The following is a 15,636-nucleotide window of genomic DNA, read 5'->3' as shown; positions in this document are numbered from 1 at the left end:
CCAGTGTAAACTGAATGCCTGCTGTGCGCAGAGCTTGGGGCTACTATCTGCTGTGCCGGAAACCAAAACCAGGACCATGAGTCAAATGAATGTACATGTTTGTATTGCTTTACACTATTCAAATACAGATGTAGTAAATGGACTATATTTTTTCATTTGTTCATTCATTCATTCATTTGACCAAAGTTTAATGGGGGCCTTCTCTGAGCAGGGACTGTGCTGGGGACACAGAGACCAAGAGAGACCTGTCCCCTCCACTCATACAAACAGAAAGCAATGAAAACAAATAAAATAATTGCATTTTAGGATAAATGCAATGAGAAGAACAAATAGTATGAAGATTATATAAGAGGAGGGACAGATTCTAGGTAGAGCCTGAGAGAGACAAGAGATTTAACCTTAGTCCTCTGGGATGAGAGGAGCCAGCAAAGTGAGACTCCCAGGGCAGAGCTTTCCGGGTAGAGGAACGGTGTGCTCAGTGAAGGCTCCAGATAGATCGAAGCTCATCGTGTCAAGAGAACAGACAGACGGCCCGTGTGGCCGGAGTACAGTACCAGGGAGAGAAGAGCCCTGGATGGAGTTGGACAAGTCAGCAGGAACCAGACCACCCAGGTCCCACAGGAAATGGAAGTGGCTTTTGGTTTCATATGAAATGAAAAAGGAAGCCATTTGGAAGATTTTGATCAGGACAGTGAATATATATTTCATAAAGATTCCTTTGGCTGCTGCTCGGAGAGTGGATTGGATGCAGGGCTAGCAGTAGAAAGGAGGGATATCAGGAGATTTTTGCAGTGTTCCAGGCCAGAGATAATGTAGGCTTCAAAAAGGATTTTTTTTTTTTTTTAAAAAAAAACACAACCACAAACCACTGTTATCATGCCCATAAAGACTGTTTAAGAGTTAGAGGGAGAAAAGTTATTTTAAAATGTGTTTATTTTCCAGATAATGTTCTTAGACAGGGAGTGCAAGTCTGTTAGTGGGGGGTCAGCTAGCACTATAGTTGGACCCTTCCTGCCCCTCACTCCTAACACAGGACTCCGCCTCTGCTTTCTGAGCCCTGAAATGAGCTTTGCTTGTCAGGAACTCCTGGCTCCTCCTGAGTTATGCAGAGAGGTTTCTGGGGTCAAGGCCGCATCACAGGAAATGCAAACACACTGGGGCAGCTGCCATCACACGTGAGGCCCAGGGCCTAGGCAGAGGTTCTAGAGTTACGGGGAAGCTGTTTAAGTCTGTTCTCCCTTTACTAGACGGTAAAGCCTTTTATTTCTCACTTCTTTTATTTATTTTCTTGTCATTTCAGAGGGTTTTAGAAAATGATGAAAATGTAGAAGAAGGGAATGAAGAAGAAGATTTAGAAGAGGATATTCCCAAGCGGAAGAATAGGACAAGAGGACGGGTAAGTTGGGGACACCATGAGGGAGGGAAGAGGCCAGGGAGGCTGGGGTCAGCAAACAGTTGATCCCCTTGCACTAGATAAAGATCACGGGCCTGGTCTGTCTCGGAGAACTTTCAGACAGGAAAGCTCCAGGAGAGCTCTGAGCCAGGTCATGGCCTGGAAGAGTTTAGAGCTGACAAGAGGCAGAAGAGGAGGCAGAAGGTGCCCTGAGGGGTTGGTGGGGTCTGGGGAAGGTTGAGGGCTGGGCTCAGGGTGAGCATGCAGGACGAGGAGAGTGTGTCTGTTGTGCCCATTACTCAGTCATGAAAGAAGGCTGAACGTTTCCTGCCTTGTCCCTGAGGTTCTTGCCCCAGAACAACAGGGTCAGGACACCTGCTTTTGGGGTGTGTTTCAGTAGGCAGATAGTAGGCGCATGATGGGGAAACACCGGGGCCACATCTAATGGCTCCCTTCTGGGCTTCGTGTGAGCTTGCAGGCCTGTGGTCCTGGAATGTGGTGAGGAAGGGGTCGAGCCTGGGCAATGGCAGAGGGGGAATCCAAGGTGAAAAGGATAGAGATGTGAGAGTGGTTCCAGCGGGGCGCGAGCCCAGCAGTCAGGCTGGGGCTCCAGAGTCCTCCCATTCAAGCCCAAAGGAGCTTTCTGTGGTCACCGTCAGGGTCTGCAAGGGCATGTGACAATAAGCAGGTAGAGAGGGACCTCAAGGGGTAAACGGCTGTTCTTCACCTAGAGAATTAACTCTCTTGGGCCTGAGGATGAATAAGAGGTTAGTCCTGGGTGCCCCATTTGTTGAGTCCAATGACAATTATGGCAAACGTCTCTACTCTCGTGGTTCTCATGCCTTAGCAAACATTAGTATCACCGAGAGCTTATTGAAATGCAGGCACCCTTGGACTCGAGCTCAGAAATGCTGATTCAGGAGGTCTGGGCTAGGGCCTTAAACAGTAAGCAAGTTCCCAGGCAGCTGTTGCAAGTAGGACAGTGCTGCCCACGCTGTGAGCTGCGATCCTTTGGCCTGTTGGCAGGAGCTGGGCAGGGCAGCCCTCTGACAGTACATCCTTATACAGCAGGCACCCACCCAGCCTCGTCAATTATCAGTATTTCAACTATCCTGTCTCATCCATTCTTTTCTCCTACTTTTTGTTGGTTTACGTGTTTGATTTTTTTCTGGAGTATTTGGAAGCAAGTCCTAGACATTTTATCATTCAACTGGCACCCATGTCAGTGTGTATCTCTAATAGATATCATTATCGTACCCAATAAAAATAACAATTATTCTAATATCTATGATCTAGTCCCTGATTATTTCCCCCCAATTTCTCAAAAATTTCTTCCTTATAGTTGGTTTGTTTGAAACTTAAGTCTCTTTTACTCCACAGCATACCTCTTCCTTATTATACTCTATCACACACTTTTTTCCCCCCATGCCGTTTATTTTGTTGAAGAACTTGGGTTGTCTTGTGGAATTTCTCACATTCTGGATTTGGTGAAGGGGTAGTGTTTAATTTCTTTCTCTATCCTCTATATTTCCTGAAAATTGGTAGTTTGATTAGAGACTTGATTAGATTTAGGATATTTTTGTGTGTGTATGCGTGTGTGTGTGTGTGTGTGTGTGTGTATAAATATTTTTGGGAGGGAGGCAAGAATCTTTCCTAGTGATAGGGGTGGTATTTCTTGTATTACATCAGGAGGTGTATATTATCCAGTTATTCTGCTTTGAGTGGTATTAAAATTGATCAGTAGATATGAATGTTGTCAGTCTCATTGCTCCTTTATCAAGTTCCTCATCAAGTTTTCACCAGATGACTTTTGCACCAGCCTGAGCACGAGCAACACCCCATCTCTACTAAAAATAGAAAAATTAGCTGGGCGTGGTGGTGCACACCTGTAGTCCCAGCTCCTCAGGAGGCTGAGGCAGGAGGATCACTTTAGCCTAGGAGTTTGAGATTGCAGTGATCTACGATGACACCTCTGCGCTTTACCTGGGGCGATGCAGTGAGACTCTGTTTCAAAAAAACCCCCCAAAACCCAAAACACTCTCAGCAAACTAAGACTAGAATGGAACTTCCTTAACATGAAAAGGGGAATCTATTAAAAAAACATGATTTTTGCAGCCATTGATGAACCTGCCTAGACCCATCACTTCTCTTGGGGTGGGTGTGTTGCAAAATAATTAATATCTAACTGCATCATTAAAGAAGACTTTTGAACTTGGAGTTTCTGGGCCTTTTGTGAATTCCAGGAGCTGTATACCTCCAAATCTTCTTCCATACCTTCCCTCAACCCAACAAACTTACTAGTGTAGAAAACAGTCCTTTTCACACCTTCTCCACTCCCAACCTAAATCTAGAAGATTGAGCCTGTGGTCAGTGAAAATCAATTGGGTGTCTTCTCTGTGAGAACATTGGCAGTGGCAGCCACAGTCATTTATACGTACTGTTTACTTGCTATAGACCAGGTGTGTGATGGGCTCTTTCCAGTAAGAGCTACCCCATAGAGAATGATGACTTTGTGCCAGGTACTTTCTACTACCTTCTCTAGTTCTATATTGTCCATTGTTATGGCAGCCACTTGGCCATATGTGGCCACTGAGCACTTGAAATGTGGCTAGTCCGAATTGAAATGTGCTGTAAATGTAAAATACACACGAGATTTTGAAGATATAGTATGAAAAAAGGAATGTACAACATCTCATTTTTATATTGATTAAATTTTAACATGATAATATTTTGGATATACTAGGTTAAATAAAATATATTACCAAAATGAATTACACTTGTCTCTTTTTAAAAAATGTGGCTGCTGGAAAATTTAAAATGACAAGTGTGACTCCTATTGTATTTCTATTGGACAGAACTTCTTTTTCATTCCCTTACAGTGGCATTATTACTCTGAGTGGTTAAGTAACTTGTTCAAGGTCACTCAACCTAGTAATGAAGAGGCCAGGGTTTGAACACAGATCTGTGCTTATTCCATCAGGTTATGCCTGGCCCAGTACTCAGCATGTAGCCAATGATTAGCTTATTGAATAACGGAAAAAAGAAAGAAAAGCTGTATGTCAGCTTTATGGGAGCTGGAAGAAGGCTTGAACATGGTGAGGGGGCTAGATGGGGCCTAGACTAGCTCTGGGCCCACCTGATGCTGGCCAAGCAGCAGCTGAATGTGGCTCTGTGTTGTACAGTGACATTGTGGACATGTTACCCATGATGGGAGCCATGGAAGGACCCAGAGGGTGTGGATGAATCTCTTTGTGCTGGAATAAGTGTGTGAAGCTGCCTCTCCCACAGCTTCAATTAAGCTGTCTTGCCCACCCTTTGAAGTGGCATATTCCAGCTGCTGCTGGCACTGGGCACAACTACTTCCATTTTTGTTGTCAGAACTAAGAGGCAGTCTGAGGCCTGGCACCTCCGAGAGTGGTCTCTGGACTGCAGCATTAGCATTACCTGGGAACTTGTTAGGAATGCAGGGGCCCAGACCCACCCTAGACTAATTGGAATTAGAGTCTGCACTTTGACAAGACCCAGGTGCTTTGTGTGCTCACTCAGGAGGCCAGGGGCAAGGTATTGATTATAAGAATAGGCTCTGCCTCCACCTATGACTTTGGCCAAATTGTATAAGTACTTTGGGCTTCCGTTTCTTCATTGGTAAGTTTTGAGTGCTTAATAAAGGCTAGATATTTTATTAGGAGGGTGCAAAGCAAAGAGAACAACTTTTGTAGTTTTGATAATGGGTTATTTCCTGAGGGGTAAGGGAAATTCAAACCCAACAACTAATAATTGTGTCTATGATGACTTTAGCCCAAGAAATAAAAACTTTTTAAAATCCATGAAATTCTTGTGGGTCATTTGTGTAAGTATTATCAATTAATCAATCAGTAAACAATTACTGCTGCACTGTAGTGTAGTCTAGTGCTTCTCAAATTTAATATGTACCTGAAGCACCCACGGATCTTGTTAAAGTGCAAATTCTGATGCAGCAGGTCTGGCGGTGGGGACAGATCCCCTGTCTTGTTAATAAGCTCTGGTGATTCTGGGGCTACTGGTCTGAGGACCACACTTTAAATAGGAAGAGCGAAGAGCAGTGGTTCTCAATTTTTTTAGTCTCAGGAATTCTTTACACTCTTAAGAATTACTGAGAACTCCCAAAAGCTATTGTTTTGATTATAAGCAGTGATATTCATGTCACTAATGATATTTACCATATTAGAAATAAAAATAGAAAAAAATTTAAACCTGAGAATACACAAGCACACACACAGTAATAGCATCATCACATGTCATGTAGCTGCTGGAAAACACCATCGTACACTTGTGAGAGAATGAGAGTGAAAAAGGCAATCTTGTGTTAGTGCTATTGTGCAAATAGTTTAGACACTGCAAACCCTCTGGAAGGCTCCCAGGGATCCTCAAGGATGGCTGGGTCACTTTTGGAGAACAAATGGTCTTTTAGCTTAAGCAAAGCTGGAAAATATTTGAAAAGCTGCTGGACCATTGCCCCACATTTGAACAATCCTTGAAGATCCAAACCACAGGAAGGGTAGGAAAGTGGCAGGGATTTAGGGCTGAGAAGGAGTAAGGAACCCAGGCAGCTTCTGGCCTCTACTTATCCCTCCTTCATTCTTCAATCTAAAGACAGATTTTCCTGCTTCTCTGTGCATGCAGCCCCATAGCTCCTGAATTCATGGGCCTGCAGTTCAAGTGGCCTATACTAACTACAGTCACTGTTTTCTAATTCCAAGCCCCTTGGAGGTAGAATCTGATTGGCCTAGTTTGGGTCAGGTGACTACTCCTGAGCCAGCCAATCAAATGAGGCCAGCGAGGCAGGGCATGTGGTACACTCATGGCTGCCATGTCCCAGCAGGGTGCGTATAGGAGGTGGGGTGGGGCGGAGTGGACTGTGGTGGGCAGTTCTGGGGGCGGTGTGTGTGGGGGGTTGATTTCTTTTCGCTAGTTAGCTTCAAAGTTTTCCATAACAGAGGCTGGACACCTAGATCCTGATCCTTCTGCTGGTCCTGTGACTGTGGACAGGTCAGAACCTGGTTCACCAAATGCCAAATAGGAATAATAACACTACTTGGTTTAACTCATAGGGTTATTGTAGGAATTAACTGAGCTTATATAGAGCTTTGCATGCTGTGTGCTAAGTGTTAGGGGTTCCTAATAAAGTGTAAAATGCCATCTTTGCCCTCAAGGACCTTAGAATCAAATTGGGGAGAAGATGCTAACACCTACGGTACAATTAGAAAACAGCAGACTTCTGACTGTGCACTAACCCAATGCAACAGGAGTTCAGAGGAGAGAGAGACCAACATAGCAAGAAGGGGAAATTATTGGGCACTTCCTGCGGACTTAGTGCTGTCCCCTGCAGTTTCAAATCTTCTTAGCGCTAACCCTCTCAATAACCCTGCTATATAGGTGTCTTTTTGCCCATTTTACAGTTGAGGAAACTAAAGCTCAGAGAAGTAACTTGTCCAAGGCGCATAGCTGGTGTTTAAACTTATGTCCAACTGAGTTTAAAGCTGATCCTCTTTTCACTCCTCAGTGTGGCAAGAGGAGGATTCTTAGAGGAGTGGGATGTTAGTGAGGGTGAAGCATGGATTGAATATGGATGGGCAGAGGACAGGCTGGTCCATGACAGGGATCGATAAAACAAAAAATGGACATAGCCTGAGCCTGGGGTGAACCTGATGGGATTGGTACTAGGTTGCCATTGGCTGTGTAAGTGGGTTGTAGGTGGCAGTGAATGAATGAATGACCATGGGCTCCTGTCCTTTATCCCTTTTGTCTAAGTGGTCTGGCAATCATGCAGGAGTGACTGGGGGGCCATGTGGAGGGAGAACCCACATGGTGGGTTCTTTGAGCAGTTCAGGGGTCAGTTGGTGAGCTCCTGGATTAGCGTGTGGAACACAAAGGAAAAACACAAAGCCTGGGATGGCCTTTGAACGGAAGAAGCAATAGCATTTGGATACAGAGAATGAAGGAGAAGAACCAGAGATGACTGACATGCTGCCTGACTGGTGGTTCATCTATTTCCAAATGTTTATTTGGTGCTTCTTATATTAATAATATGTGGCTGACTCTATGCCAGGTTCCAAGAATAGTGGTGGCCCAAATAGACAAGGTCTCCACCCTTACGTGGGGGAGACAGAAAATCAACAAGTAAACTAACACCTGTACCATCTAATGCCAGGAAGTGCTAAGTGCCATGACGAAGCATGAAGCAGGGGAGGGGAAGAGAGGATGAGGGAGAGGGTATGAGTGGGCATCAGTTGGTCAGGGAGGGCTCTGAGGGGGTGACATTTGAGTAGGACAATAGGATTCTGAGTTTCCAAGCCTGAGATCTTCTAGGAGACCATAAGAGTGCTGCTGCCTCGGGAAGAATCCCTGGCATGTCCCCTCGAGTGCCCTGTAGCCATGATCCCTGTTTTGCAGTTGAAGAAAGTGAGGCCCAAGGAGTATGGAAGCACGTGGGCGCCCAGCGGCAGCTCTGCAGAGTGGGATTAAAGCCTGGCTCTCAGCAGGGCCCTTGCCTTCCTGCTGGCATCTCCCCCAGCAGGGCTGGTGACTTCCAGTCCCGCACGGCTCCTCCCCTTCTCCCTGGAGGTATTTTTAGCCTCACAGAGCCCCTTCCCAGGGGCTGCTGTTGCCTTGCCATTCTGCTTCACTTGCTTTCACCTGCTCAGAGGCAGCAGTGACAGGGCTGCGGGCGGCACATCAAGCTGTCCCTGGCTTCCTCGAGGGGTGTCGGGGGGAGGGCAGCTGAGGGTGACCACCCTCGGCAGCGTGGGCAGGCAGGAGGCCTGTCAGCGCCTGGGGTGACTGCCAACAGATCCCTCTTGGGGTCAACTCTGAGTAATGAGGGCGAGGGGAGGAGGGCTGCTGGCTGTCAGCGTGGGCAGGGGTGGGGTGGGAGGGAGACGGTGGGTGAGAGGGAGGGAGGGAGGGAGGAGGAATTTGTTTTGGAGAGAGACAAGCTGAGGAGGTGGCAGAGGTGGCAGCTTGGCAGGTGGTGTTGATTGTGAAGTACGTGTTTTTGTGTTTTGTGAGTGTGTGAGTGTCGCAGGCCTGGATACAGGCCTTCCCACCGTCAGGTCCCCAGTGAGTGTGTGCACTTGTGTGAGTGTGTGCGTGAGCGTGTGTGGAGGTAGCCCTGACCTTTCCACCGTGAGGTCCCCAGGACTGCTCTTCCAGGCCAGACCAAGCCCCCGGGACCGCCCCATTTCCCCTGCGTCCCAGGCTGCTGTCCTGTCTTAGTCCTCATCTGCCGCCCTCTTCTCTCTGTCCCCAAAGACCTCCGCAGGCCCTTTCCCTGGCCGGGAGTTCACTGTACTCATTACCAAAGAATGACCTGGAGGAGGCAAGGGTGCTACACACGTGACCAGTGTGGGACTTACAAAGGTTTAAAAATAAACCTTGCTGTGTTCTTGTAGCCACTGTCCTGGGGCTGTGGGGCTGCCAGCATCCTTTCTGGATAGTCTCTTTGATTCTCGAAGGCAGAGCTCCCTCCACCCCCACCCCAGGTCACACTGACCCTTTCTGGGAGATGCACACAGAATGGTGGTGTCAGGAGACCACGAGGGCCAAGGCCTTTGTCACTGGCTGGGGGCCCCAGGTAGACCAAGAACAGGAGGCCTGAGCTGATGGCCGCCCCCACCCAGTAGGCCAGGCCTGGGGTCAGGAGCCAGGGACTCTCCTGAGCCTGGGCTCGTGCCTTGGGCCCAGACACCAGGCCTGGCTGGTGCTTGGGACACTCGGGGGGTGGGAAATGTGGGTACAGGAACCTGGGGTGATGACTGCAGTTACACCTCTCGCCCCGTCAGGACTTGCCCCAGTACACCCATGAGCTGGTCGGCCGTGCGGAGCAGGGCGGCATCTTCCGCTGTGTCCGTGAAGGTAGAAGGCTGAGGAGCTGGAGCAGAGGTCCTGGTGGCTGTAACAGTGTGTGGGAATTTGGCAGTTGTGGGCTTTCCAGGCAGACTGTCCTGAGTTCAGGTCCTGGCTCTGCCCTTAGTAGCTGAATGACCTTGGCCAAGCTACTTAACCTCTCTCTGTTGCCTCAGTTCCCTGATCTGTAAGAGGGGGAGCACAGTAGTAACTCCTTCTTGGGGTTGTGAAGCCTTACTGAGATGCATAGGGGAGTAGCTGAGTGATTTGGGGTGAGTTACCTAACCTCTCTGGGCCTCAGTTTCGTTGCCTGTAAAATGGGGTTGTTGTGGGCACAAAGGTCGTGATGGGCGGCCTGGGGAGATCCAGAGGGGCGCTCAGGGCCTCACAGAGCGTGCTCCGGCACCGCAGCGATGGCTGTAATAACAAGCATCCCATACCCCCTGTCTCCCCAGGCTCGTGGCTCTGCAGGGGGCCGGAGGAGGCACGACGCCGCCTCTCAGGAAGACCATGACAAGCCTTACGTCTGCGACAGTAAGTATGGGCAGGTCCTGCCCTCCTTCCTGTGCCCCTGCCCCCGGCCCACCCTTCCCTGGGCTTCCTTGGCTGTCGGCTCGCCAGTCCAGCACCGGCCTTGCCTACCCTTCTCGGGCCACACCCCAGCTTGCTGCCAGCCACCGCCATGGCAGCCCCCACTTCCTCCTGGTGTTTCTGCGTGGGAGAAGCCAGGCGGGGCCTCCCGCCCTGGCGCTGCGCTCCTCGCTCCGGCAGTGCCCTCCTGCGTGCACTCTTCCAGCTCCCTCTCTTTCCCTCTGTCTCCTTTAAGATTCATTCTCTATTTCTTTCTCTATTTCAGAGAGTTACAAACAAAAGCATAACTCAAAACCCTCCGACAAAGGTACTTGGCTCTTGTGGCTTTTCATTTGTTTCCCTTTAATTTCCTTTTTCTCTCTCTCTCCTGTCCTAGGTAGGGCAAGTTATGAATCTTCCTATGCGATGACTTATTTAATAAATGGCCCTCGATCCATCTCCAGCCTTTCTTGCTTGCTTCAGAAACATCTTTTGGACAAGCGGCTGCCTGGCTCCTGGGTGTAGGGTCTGCAGACAGAGCTAGGGAGGCCCGAGGGACAGGAGCAGCAAGGAGCCTTGGCTGCTTGAGGAGGATGTGGTCTGCTCCGGACAGATTTTGTCCTTCTCACTTGCCAGAGCGCTGGGTGGTAGAATTAAGGTTTCTGCCCGCTTTGTCCTCTTGCTGCGTTGGGTGCCATCTGCTCGTTCCACGGCAGGGCAGCCCTCAAAACCACACTCCTGACCATCTCCCCTTCCCGTCTTCTCCTCTCTGAGGACGCAGAGCTCTGCCATCAGAGGGAAGGCGCTGCAGTGAGGGACCGCAGTGAGCCAGCTGAGGCAGGACCCTGGCATGGTGTCTCTAGGGGTGCCCCACCCACCTTGGCAGGGTCTGTAGTCTCTGCGAAGGCAGACAGAGAGCCAGGGGAGAAGGGGGCACAGGGAACACGGTGGGGTGGTGCCTTTTTCCTCCTTCACTGGCCTCTTTTGATTTCAAAAAGTTATTCTGTGCCTGGTGGGGTGACAGCTGGTTGGAGAACATTTTGCTAGAAGAACTCAAACTCCATGACCCCCATTTGGCTGCTTAGTACACCGTGCAGATGCCATTCCTGAGATGACTCCTGCAGGTAACATCTCTACCGCAAAGCAGGTCCGGGCCAGGCTGAGGAGGGAGCAGGGCGTGGGGTCCGATGCCTCCTGGCAACACCAGGAGGAGCCTGCTCTGGCCTGGGTCTTGCTTCCTGGTTGGGGCGCAGTCTCGTTCTGAGGCATAACAGCCCAAGCGTGCTAGCCGTTGGGACACTGGTTCCGGGCTTGGGCTGGGAAGGGTCCTCAGACCCCCACGGAGCAGGCTTTCCAGCTGTGTCTGGCTGGGGCAGCCCATCTGTCAAGAATGCCAACAGTTGCTTTGGAGCTGGAGCGTTGCCACTCTCTTCCTCTTTTTAAAAGCTTTATTTTCATCATGCGATGTTCTGCTACCGTAGAGAGTGGGATGACTTTTTGCTCTATCTCTACAGCTTTCATTGGACCCCTAGCCAATAGCAATCCCATATGTTCCCAGACACACCCGTGTGCCCTTTTCTTTGACCTCGCCCCCCCCACCCCCACTTCCTCTCTTCCCACCTTTGTCTCGGACTTCGGCCTCCTATGGACTGTCTCCATGCAGTCCCCTTTGTGCACGTCCCTCTCTTGCCTGGCTCTTCTTTTTCTGCACAAAGCGCTGGCATCACCCCCTCTCCTCCAAACCCTGTGGCTTTGTTAGGAGCTCTCAGTGCCCTTTGCTGCTTTCTGTTGTCCTCCCCGCAGGGTCTCCTCCTCCTTCTGTTTACCTGGTAATCGCAGGCTACTGTCAGCTTTCTGGAAGTCTCTGCAGCTGCTGTCTGGGCTCTTCTCGTGCATGTGCTCCTTGGTGGAGCGAGGGCCACTGTGGATTACGCTTCTCTCTTCTGGCTCTCTTAGGAAATTGTGTGGCAGCTCAGTGATTAATAGACTTTATTTTTATCTGGTGCCCTTCAGACATGCGATCCTTTGGGATAGAAATGACCTTTGGAGAGGTCATGAGGCCCACCCCCACCCCTGAACCGGGCAAGGAGTGCTTTTAATAATCTCTAATGCATCCTAAGTAGAGAGGTGTTTGGCTGCCTCCTTGAGTGTCCCCAGGGGTGGTGTTACCATAAGCTGCCCTTTCTTCCATGATGCCAGCTGTGCTTTGAACGATTGTTTTTCCTTAATAGGAGCTGAAAATTTTCTCTCCTACAGGTCCTCTTGTCTTTTGTGCATCTTTCTCCAACAAAGAGGCACATTCTCCTAATGTCCCTTGTATTCTTAGTTGACCTAGGGCCCCTCCCCATAATCTCTGTGGCACCCTGCTCTGAATTCCCCAGGTCTACATTTAAGCACAGCACTGCCATTGGAAGTAGCATCAAGACCAAGTGGCTCAAAGAGCAACAGACAAATTTTGTTGTTTATTTCACGCATCAGCTCTTAGCACAACCCATATCTGCAGAGGGTAGAGGCCTTTGGCTATCCCATTGTGCTGTGCACCATCTCAACAACCTCCAGTCACAGCCTGTCCTGCCTGGTGTCTGCCTCTCCAGGTGCATGTGCTTCTGCTCAAGCCTTTGATTATTCCTTCTTCCATAAATCACTCTGCATTTGGCCCTATTGAGTCTGAATAAACACATCCAATAATATGTGACTTCAATATACAAGATTCAATAAAGGCAAATTTAAAGACATTGCCCAGTAGTTAAATTTCACTCTCCACAGATTTGCAATCCCTGCCATTTTTGTATCATCTGTGGTTTGATTTGCATAATTCTCCCTCTATCTTTCAAGTTATTTATGAATATATTAGGTCACCGTGGACCCCAACACCTCTTTCTGGGTTTATGTGGAGTGGTAAGAGCAGTTTTCAGACATGGTTGTGTTTAACTCTTCCTGGCATGAGTTTCTAAATATGGCTGTCCGTTGCGCTCTTGGTCCAAGCTTCCCTTTCAAAATGGGTGCTTGAAATATTACCTTGGCTGCTAACTTCAGGTGATAGATAGTTTGGATAGTTTGCCTATTGCCTTTCACTCAACCATTGAATTAATTTTATCTCCGAGAAGTATTAAATCATCTGAATGTAATTTATTTTTTACCCAGTCCATGGTGTGTATGTGTATGAATACTTCATTTTCCAGCAAGTAACTAATCTCTATTAATTATCTTGAAAGTTTACCAAGCTTAAGGATTAAAGTACTGTTTCTTCCCTTTCAGTCTCTTGCCTAAGGAAATGTGTTCATTGCGCACAAACGAAGCAACAGAACAGGACTTTGTGGGAAAGGCTGTCAGTATTTGTCAAATGGTAGACCTGGACCATCTGCACAGAAATACCTACTAATTAAAATGCAGATTCCTGGGCTCCACACCAGATGTCCTGTATCTGAATCACAGGAAGGGCAGGTCCAGGAGCCTGCATTTTTTGAGAGCTCAAAAGGGGATTCTAACGTGTACTGACTTTCGAGAATGACTGGTCTATGTATCCAAACGTGAAGGCTTCCGGACTCTGACTGCCCAGCCCTTTTATTATTCCCTGCTTTTCGCATCTGGAAGTTCTTGAGTCTCCAGGAATTCTCCAGGCAGCTTGCCACTGGCTTGCATCACTGTTTTAGTTGGTCTCTTTAGAATCTTTCGTTTCCAGTTCTTTTAGCCTTGATATAAAACTCAGCGGTCCAGTATAAAACTCAGCAATGCAGCACTTGATTTTAATTTACTTACTAGCTTTAAAGCCTAATAGTATCATTAGCCCCATTTTATAGGCAGGATGATAACTGGGGTTGGACATGTGAAAGGAATCCTTGGGTTTGGCTACTAGAATGTTTTAAAAGTCATTTAAAGAGTTTGCCATTTTTCTTCCTAACTACTCCCAATCCTGAGTTTTTCTGTTCCCGTCATTGGGGCAGACTCCTGAAGAGAGACCCATTTTTCCATTTTCTTTGTTCGAGGAACATCATAGAAAAGAAGTTGGTGAGAAGGGGGTGATATTCAGGGAGAACATTTTGTCTCTAAGCATTAGCCATTTAGGGAGGGGCAGAGCAAACCTCTGTCCTTTTGCAGGGCACAAGGGGAGTGACTTGGGAAGATTTTTTTTTCCTTTCCAGTTTTTTCTAAATCATGGTAATAATTCCTGCTAGTGGATGCTACCGTGTGCAGAGCGTGATGCTAAGCATTTTATGTAGATGGTCTCGTAGATCCCCATGCTAATCTTGAGAGGCAGGGACAAGTTGACCTCACGTTACTGTGAAGAAACTAAAAGGCTCAGAGAGGTGAAGGAACTTGTCCAAGGTCACACAGCTGGTCAATACCAAAGCTCAGAACTGACACACCCTAGGACATCTCTTGCACAAATTGGTTAAATATGCCCTTCCTATCCTGGAGTTTGGTTCTACTGAGAGCTGAGGAAAAAAGTGTTTTAAAAGTTAATTAGTGGCACCTTATTTATGAGGTGGAGCCCTGTCCACTGTTGACGGACTTCTAAGTGTCAGGGTGGCAAGCTGGTGTCAGGTAGTAATTATAACTGAAGTGGAATGGAATGAATTGTGTGATTTTGAGCCTTTTAAATGGAAACCTATTAAAATCACCCCCCCACACCTCCACTAGGGCCCAAGGGTGATTAGTGACAAAAGGCAAATAGCCGTGACTGGAGCCCTCCTACTAGCATGACTCACCTCTGAGTCTCCTCCGCCGGGTGTTCCGTGTCAGGAGTGCGGCCTCTCACCTCAGCCTCTGGAATGTTCGTGTGCCACCTCCTCCTCACAGACATGTATTTTTGGTTGTGTGGCCTGTGACTGAAAACCTCACCACTTCATGGCGTTGCCTCCCTTCTGGAAACCTAGGGGAGGGCTAACCAGCCCAGTGGGGCCCGCGTCAGATTGGGGTCTGGGGTCTCCCCCTGCTCTGAAATGTCGTGCTCCGTGCTGGTGGCCTACTACAGGGAGAAGGATATCAGGCTAAAGGCAAAGAGTCCAGAGGTCTAGTCCTGGTTCTACCTCTCAGCGTCTATGGCACCAGTGTCCTCATTTGTCAGCAAGGGGTGGCTCCTCTCTTGGGTCTTGGGACTGCCCCGATCAGCACCCCTCCCCCACACTGTGGGCTCCGTTCTTCCCAGACAGCAGCTTAACAATGAGGCTCTTTACCTTGAGACAAGACGTCTCAAGGACACAAAGGGAGGACTGGCTTAGGGGATACCACAGAAACTATGCCACAGGCCAAGAGGGGCTATGGATCCCCCATGGGGCAGGTACAGTTGAACCTGAGGCAGGCCCAGGAAATCTGCTTGACGTCACCCTCCTTCAGATTACTCTGGTTTCACCCATACCTGAGTGCAGCAAGGAGAATCAGATGACTATTGCAGTCTTACTAAAAAAAAATTTTTTTGAGGGCATTAAGGCCCACGTGGCGACTCGTGTGCTTTTTACCTTCGAGCTGCAGTGGGAAAGCCAATAACACGGCCTTCAGGCTGGCGGGCCTCATCGCTGGAGGGAAGCGGGCTCATCACTCAGTTGTCTGGTGGGTCCTTGGATGGGGTGGGGTGGGGGAGGGTGGGAAAGGCTCGGCGTCCTAGAAACTTGATTTGTGGAGCGGGGCCTGTGGCATGGGATTAATCCCTGGAGATTGAGTGTGTTTGTTGCGGCAAAGCTGGGTCTGTTTAAATATTTAAGTGCCACTGAGTCATGGGCACAGGTTGCAGAGTGTCCAAGCAGGGCTGGCTGGAGGCAGGGCTGGGGAGAGGCTGAAGTTTCTCTTTG

At 48.7% G+C, this 15,636-nt stretch overlaps 1 protein-coding gene across 1 annotated transcript in view; it reads left to right on the top strand.

The window, feature by feature from the left end:
• DPF3 (double PHD fingers 3) overlaps positions 1 to 15,636 on the top strand; it is a 185,436-nt gene that overhangs the window by 136,580 nt on the left and 33,220 nt on the right. Inside the window, 2 exon segments of the mRNA XM_069465092.1 lie at positions 1,301 to 1,396; positions 9,733 to 9,811. Of these exon segments, the coding sequence (XP_069321193.1) occupies positions 1,301 to 1,396; positions 9,733 to 9,811 (175 nt within the window).

Source organism: Eulemur rufifrons, chromosome 2 (genome assembly GCF_041146395.1).
Source record: "Eulemur rufifrons isolate Redbay chromosome 2, OSU_ERuf_1, whole genome shotgun sequence".
NCBI classification, from domain to species: domain Eukaryota; kingdom Metazoa; phylum Chordata; class Mammalia; order Primates; family Lemuridae; genus Eulemur; species Eulemur rufifrons.
The sequence above is the reverse complement of the archived record's forward strand: the minus strand, read 5'-3'. Positions and strand labels throughout refer to the sequence as shown.